Below are 7,656 nucleotides of genomic sequence, written 5' to 3' on the forward strand. Positions count from 1 at the left end.
TCGCTCAGCAGTAATTGGTACACAAATTAATCAAGAAGGGAAAATTTTGGAACTCCAACGGGATAATTTCCCGTTGTAACATTAAATTATACAAGAAGGGAAAATTCTGCTTGAACACCATTCTCTCCTCCTCCTCCTGTGTTGCAATAGGAGATTCTTCAATCATGCATGGTACAGTTAAAAAGAAAAAAAAAATTATTCCTTACTTAATGAGACGGGGCCTAGACTAGAGTGTGAATCTTCTTGGTCAATTAGATGCTTAATTACCCGGTACTTAAAACCTTAAAACCAAACCACGAGAGATGAATCAATGAGTTAATGATTAATTTTTCTTGTCTGCTGAATCCGGCCATTTGTCATCCATGGAAGAGAAGATGAGGTCCATGCTAGTGCTGCTGCTGCTACCGGAGTTAAACATGACATCAGCCATATCTGCGACGGGGTAGTCAACATCCCTCCCGTAGCGGGAGGTGGATGGACCGGCTGCTGCGCCACCACTCGTACTGCTGCCGCCGCCCATGTTAACGGTGCTGCTAGTGGACCCTGCTACGCCTCCGCCGGCAACAGCGAGGCCAAAGTCCCTAATGGTTAGCCATTGGCTCATGGACAAGGTGGTGGCGGCGGCTGGATTCGGAAGAGGATGGATGGCAGCCGCCGTGGCTTGTTGCATCATACTGCGAGCTTCTCTTCGCTCCACCGGCAGCGGTGGCGGTACAGATGGGGCCGTGGATGACAGATGGCAAGTGTGGTCGCCTCGGTATGTCACTTCGAATATGTTTGGATCGTCATCCAGTCGCTGGACTTGTTTCTTGGCTGGACATTGGTACAGCTTTTGGTGGGTGCACCTGAAATAACTCCTGCAAAAGACACAATCCAAAAGTGTTACAAATTCAATCATGTTGACTGACTAGCTGAGCGCCTCCTATTTTCATCTTTCTAAATTGTCTCCTGATGAGCTGTTGTTATAGTGCGTGTTGATTTCCAAGTAATTTACTTTCCTTCCTAGCTAGCCTGTCGTCTGATTAGTGACAAGTAGTAATTAATACGAGGGGTGTCCAGCATTAATGCGATGTAATTTCGGGGTACTTTCGTTTAAACAATACAACTCCAAAAAAGCATAACAGGGTGATTGATTCATTGATTGCATCCTAAAACGGGTCAACTCGTTAGCATTACTATCTAGTTCCAGCTTTATATTCAAAGGTCTTCAGTTTGTGAAAAATGCAAAAATGTTCATTGACGCTTTCAAATTCAAAGAGTCAGAACATACAAGTTAGACTCAATAAAAAAAAGCTACTACGTCCCGGCTTTCTATAGTCGAAGGTCTTCCCTTGATCAGTATGTGAAAAATGCAAATGTCCATTGACGCTTTCAATACCAGAACTTGTGTAGAAACATGTATAATAGTATAGCAAGTAATCCCAAAAATGTGCTAGATTCAGTTGGGTTGCGCATGTATTGTACCTTGGAAATCTAGAATTAAGAATGTCTTTCTGGCCGTATTTTCTCCATGTATAGCCATCCTCAGGTGGAATCTCGGTGTTTCCCATCTGTGGAGCAGGTACTCTCTCAACCCTTCTCTCAACACCGCCGTCCCTACTACACGCTCATAATAATAATAATAAAAAAAAAAAAAATTATAAACAGATCAGAATTGAGAATCCCGTTTCCGGGTCAATAATGTATCTACAAGATTCTGAACATAATTTTATGCACTAGTCGTAACACATGAGAAGCTGAAAACGAGGTTATGTATATTATAGTGGGAGAACTGCAAATAACTTCACTTAAAACTAAGGGACTATATGTCATTCTCATGTTACAAGGATCCAGAACGTACGTTTTGTGTAAACTAGCTAGTACTCAAATTTTTAGGCAAGAACAACGCTACCAAGCCTATGATCTTCAATTCCTTGTGACCAAATTTACTGCTAATGAAGCCAGAGAGGTTTAACTCAGTCAGGCCCAACAGAGAGACTGCAATTATAAATTGCTATTCATATACGGTCCCCTTTCTGGTTGTCAAAGGGGTTACCAGTTCGAGCTAAATGATTGTGGGAAAAAGAATAGTTTTAATCATGACTGGCATGGCATGTTTTACTATATATCTTGTTAGCTATATATCAGTTCTAGCTAACATTTAATGTGAGAAATTGTTCTTTTAATTGATACTACATTAAACTTGATTCTGTCAACGCACACAGCAATTTCTAATACAGTAAGTAATAAAAAGAAGCAGTGCCTAAAACAACCATGGATACGGTAAGGGGAAAAAAAAAAAGAGTTTTCCTAAACTATACATATTCAGTTTTTTTACTCTATTAGTTTTTTTTCCCATATATTTGAAACAATTACAAATATAAAGCTATTGGTGCATCATGATCATATATTAGTAATGCATCTCTCTTTTTTGCCTTTATGGGCATAAACATGAAGGGATTATTGAAAGCATATACGAGTAAAAATTATGAAATAGGAATAGGAATTCGTTCTAGACATACTAGATTTAGATCCAGGAATTTATAGGTTTCTCCTGCATTTTGTACAAATTTTGAAGGCATACAGGTTTGCCAAACATGTTAGATTCGTCAACACCGACAGCTATGCCCTTATATCAGTTGGGTTATAGAGGAGAATGCCATCCACCATTATGACGTGTTTTGGATGAAGGACTCCATATTTTGAGCAAATACAAGAGAAAAACTAAAGCTATATATGCTGATCATCAAGCATAAAAGTTGTTTCATATGCTAAGGATGGAGGTAAATTTAGACAACTCTTAAGTGTTCTATGTGAACTAAATATATATATGTAGTAGAAACCAAGAATATGATGCTTTTAAGTTTCAATTCACAAAAGGAAAAACATAAGTTTTCATCCGAAAAATGGCATTCGTATGTGTCCTCCTCAAAAAGAAAGACTGATTCTAGAGGAGAAATAAATTAAGGTGTCCAATCAATCAAATTAGTCATCCTTCCTTTGATATTAGGGCTACATTTCTTGGTAACCCTCTAAAAGACATGTTTAGTGATCACGACAAAAAGTGCTTTATTTAAAAAAATTTCTTGGCCCTCCAGTGTGAACATACAGCAAATCAAGTCAAGTTTTGGAATTCCTGCTCATAGTAATCTTTGTGGAAGTTCTTCAGAGCAACGGATGGGACAAATCGATTTGCTTCTACAAAGCAAAGTGTGTTTGGATAATAGATTATTTGAGATAATTTTATGAAGAAAACACTGTAGCATTTTTTTTTTTTCCATATAATATGTATGTGAGATAAAAAGGTAATTAAAAAAAATATTGATGATCGAAGCAAATCAATGTATAAATAAGGTATAGTTATTATTTAATTGAACTGTTTCAACAAATACAGATAGTAGTGTTGTGGTAATTGAGTTGCACATAGCATGAACTTACACAGAAAGCAGAAACACACTCACTTTGTAAATTCCAAAGCAAAAGAGTGGCTAAAGGTAAACGGATGTCAAATCAAGAGTCAGTATGGGAATTGCTAGGGTTCCTTGCATTTTCCTCGCCTTTGTTAATTTATCATAAGCTACTGTTGCAGGAAATGCGTATATTCCTTATATTAAAAATAAAGATATTGTGTGTGACCTCATGGGAAAACCTTCATACATGCACGGACTTTTTTGGGGCTTATGTTACGTGGTTTGAAATTTCTTACCTTTTTCGCTGTCTTTGCGAAGCTGAAGCTCTACTGCCCCCGGAGGACGCGGCCTCAACTGCAGGAGGTTCAATCTCCCGGGCCCTTTCCAGAGAATGCCGCCCACAGAAACGTCCTCCACCGCCCATTTGACCAACAACCATCTCATCCAACCCACCGCCGATGACTCCCTTCGACTTCGTATCATCTGGCAAAAACTGCTGTTCGCGAAGCAAATCCATTGCTCGCGTTGGTATGCTGCTATCTCTTAGCCATTCTTGAACCCCAGAAGAAATCCCCAAAAGCTGGGATTTATGGGACTCGGGAAGAACCGCCAGTTGGGCTTTTGATACACTCTCCTTAGCTCTGCTGAAGACCCTAATGATTTCGTCGCAAGAGCTGATGAGACTTTCGGGTTGGTTTGTCATGTTAGGTAGGCTTCCTTCGAGAGATTTAGCCATTTGACACCCTTGTAAGATCAAATCAATTGTCTCATCCATGTTTATAGTTGCATGGATTTTGTTGAGGTCTTGGTGGATGGTATATACAAGTGTTGGTATTTCCGTGTCTTAAAGTTGAGCGGCAAATGAGGTAGTAATAGAATATCGAAGGCACTTGAAGAAGATGGTGGCTTTAGTTTAGGTGAAACTCAGGGGGGGGGGGGGGGGGTTAGTTACTATTTTAAGTATGGTTGTTGTGTGTTTCTGTGCTGCTGCCTCTTGGTAAAAGAGTGAATAATCAGAAGACATTCGTTCAAAGTATTTGCATATCTTGAACACGGTGAATTTGAAGAAGCTTAAAGAAGATGGAAACGACTGAGTCAGGTCACGGTCTTCGTAGCATATTCATATTCAGCCCCTGGAGTCTACGAGAAGACTAAGCCTCATTGAAACTAACCTTTTGGACCATAAATGAATAAGAATTTTTCCCATGTTTGAATATGCGACTGCATACCGCAATTAATTATTGGATTAATTATTCACAAACCTTTTGCGGCTGCTGCCTTTATTTGTAACTAAACTATGTATGTATGCATTGTCGTACTGCTACTAACCTTAAAAGAAGGAAGGATGGAAAATACAGTAGTGGGATCAGACAGTTGTAAGAAGTATGTGGTCCAAGTCGAATGTTGTTTGGTGAGGAAAATTGAGATATTAAGTGGGGAGATGATAATACTGCTCTAGAATTTGTTGATAATGTATTTATATTTGGGTTTTTTTTTTTTTTTTTTAACGAGTCTAAAATCACACATCTAACTTATCATGCACGTTTAAATGTAATACATCCCCTACATTTAAATTTTTTTTTTTTTTCAAATTACGACCTTCTGGATTTGTGATTTGTTGGCGGTGTTGGTCGAATTCATTGGTCTTTTGCCGTAATTTGAGTGGGCTTTAAAGTTTGCAACGGGAAAATCTTCCAGTCAAAGGGATGAAAGTATAACGGTGGCACTTTTCCTAACTATTTTCTAATGCATTAAGACTAACTGTTCAAGAACGTTCCATTACCTATCTAGTGAATCAATTCAGATCCTGATCAAACTCTCTGACTCCCTCTGCGCTGATTGCTAGAATTGGTATATTTTAATTACCCAGCTTGTCAGAACGAGGATTTGGATAAGGCAGGTCATTTTCGACTGATAAATCTCCTACGAGCTAGCAACACAATGGACTCCTTGATAGGGGTGAAAAGAAAAGGAAATAAAAAGCAAATTAATAGACTTATGAGGGGAATGGAAAAAAAAAAAAAAAAAATTGCCCCCAGGGGCCAGGGCTGCTGCTATTATTGTTTAGTAGTAGCAGTATTTTTAGCACACACTACTGTATGCTACTTGGAAATATATTAGACTTAATTATTAAATTATAAAAAATATATCGTGGAAGAGGAAGAAATGAAAATTTGAAATTCTAAAACTTCAAGATTCATTGAAAGAATGATGGGATGTTTGACGTTTTTCAAAAGTTAAAACGGAATAAGGGTAAATACGAGATCATATAAAGTGATAGAAATTGTTAATAACACAAGCATGCTCTTCCTTTATAAGTATAATAAATAATTAGGAAATTTTTTATTTAGACTAATTTGTACCGTACTTTCACATAGTCCTGACTGTATTTGGATTGCATAGTTTTGAAATAACATAATAATTTACTTCACATATTCCAATCACTTTTTTATCCCACATACATCACATCACTAAAAGTGCTACAGTAATTATCTCAAATAAATCATCCAAATAAACTCATATCCAAACAAACCCACACTGAAATTACTGACAAAACTTTCCCAAATAACTCGCATACCCCACTTCGGAGTCCAGTTCATAACTTTTAGTTCCTTCATCCTTGAGGACCTCAAAAGAAGAATTTTGTACGAATAAATATGCTTTTCGGTCTCTTGCATTTGATGCATTTTTTTTTATCATTACTGTGAGTATCCGCGTTTACACCCGACTAATCTCACGGCGCTCCAGCAGAGCGGGCCCGACCGATGCTGAAGAATATAACAACTGATTTGCTGTCGCTCGAGATCGAATCCAAGTGAAACTCACCTAAGGAGACCAACCCAGCACCTAAGAAGGCTACTTCCACCGTCAGACCAATCCAGCGCGGGCTGATGTACTTGATTACCCAAATTACCACAAATGCGAAGGATAAAACTGATAAGCAGCTCCGGTCATTATTGCGTGTGAGATAAGCCAAGTGTTCTTTTTTACTGGAATCTGCAGCTGTCCCAAATCATGTAGACACAACGGAAATTTGATGCATGTCTCGGGAAAGGATAGTTGGGAACTTCAGTTCCCACTTTGTCAGGACTCAGGACTTTTCTCCTCCCGAAAAGTCTACATGTACCAAGAAAAACCCATGAATGTCCTGCTCTTCCCAATTTCCAATCATTAACGGCAGCCTATGAACATCAATTGAACTGGGCTATACGCTGCAGTCTCGTTAGGGCGCCGCAACCAAGTGGCAACTGCTTTAATATACTACTAGTATGATTTTACAGGAAAAGGAAACCCTAATGTATATGTCGAGACTGGTAAATTTCTTTTCTTTTCTTTTTCCTTTTTTCAATTCTCGTCTCTTTTGATTTGGAGACAACATGGTTTATGCCGTAAGCAGGTGCAAAGTGGTATTTTATGTATTTCAGTTTCATCCTCCTTGACAGGATTGTTTTTAAGAGTACTTGCTGTTCATCATTTTTTGCAAGTCTTCGAAAATATTTGTGTTCACCGTGGCATTTATCTCATAAACCTCAATCCCTACTATAAGAATCTCGCAACTTGATGTTGATGATAGCTATGTTCAGGGTGCAAACGACTCGAACTGCTCAACTCGAGTTGGTCGAGTTTAACTTGAGTTTAAAATATTAAATTCGTTAACTCGCGAGTCGATTCGTGAACTCAAGCGTATATATATATATATATATATACACACACACACATACATACATATGCACTTGATATATTTAATAGTAAAATACATACATACACATACATATATTTAATGTGTGTGTTTATATATATACACATACATTGATACATACATATATACTTGATATATTTAATAGTAACATTACATATATATTCTTAATATTTTATTATTTATTTTTATTTTTTCGAGTTCGAGCTTCAAAATTGTTAGTTCGTCGAGTTCGAGTTCGATAAAACGAAGTCAAGACTCGATTCGATTAGACCAAAACTCGACTTGATTCGGTTCATTTGCAGCCCTAGCCATGTCCCATAATTGGAGAACATTTTCTCCATTTTTACTCGTGTAGAGATTTCTATACAAGATTGCTTGCAGTCTCGAATTTTCAACAAAATTAGCCGACTGTGGTTTCTTTTGAACATGGCTGGTTCAGTTTAACTTTTTATCTGCTTTTGATTAACCGGCCAGTCCTGTACTTGATTAGATCAAGTTGATCAATCCTTCGTCTCTTTTAAGTGTTTTTGGGTGGTGATTGATTTGATTCCGATCCCTTTTAAAATA

The 7,656-nt window shown here is 37.9% G+C and overlaps 1 protein-coding gene across 1 annotated transcript; it reads right to left on the reverse strand.

Annotated features, from left to right (window-relative positions):
* Positions 1–44: 44 nt before the first annotated feature.
* Positions 45–4,250, reverse strand: LOC113721158 (WRKY transcription factor 55-like). Its single transcript, XM_027245530.2, has 3 exons — positions 3,686–4,250; positions 1,465–1,599; positions 45–857 (listed from the first exon to the last, which is right to left on the reverse strand). Exons 1-3 carry the CDS (start codon positions 4,162–4,164, stop codon positions 323–325), a joined length of 1,149 nt encoding a protein of 382 aa, XP_027101331.1. The 5' UTR covers positions 4,165–4,250; the 3' UTR covers positions 45–322.
* Between the last annotated feature and the right edge of the window lie 3,406 nt (positions 4,251–7,656).

Source organism: Coffea arabica, chromosome 2c, assembly GCF_036785885.1.
Source record: "Coffea arabica cultivar ET-39 chromosome 2c, Coffea Arabica ET-39 HiFi, whole genome shotgun sequence".
Classification (NCBI taxonomy): domain Eukaryota; kingdom Viridiplantae; phylum Streptophyta; class Magnoliopsida; order Gentianales; family Rubiaceae; genus Coffea; species Coffea arabica.

Coding starts and splice junctions, on each gene's coding strand:
- LOC113721158 (XM_027245530.2), bottom strand. CDS start 4,164: ATGGATGAGACAATTGATTTGATCTTACAAGGGTGTCAAATGGCTAAA. Junction 1,600..3,685: donor TCGCAAAGACAGCGAAAAAG/GTAAGAAATTTC, acceptor ATGAGCGTGTAG/TAGGGACGGCGGTGTTGAGA. Junction 858..1,464: donor CTTAATTCTAGATTTCCAAG/GTACAATACATG, acceptor TGTCTTTTGCAG/GAGTTATTTCAGGTGCACCC.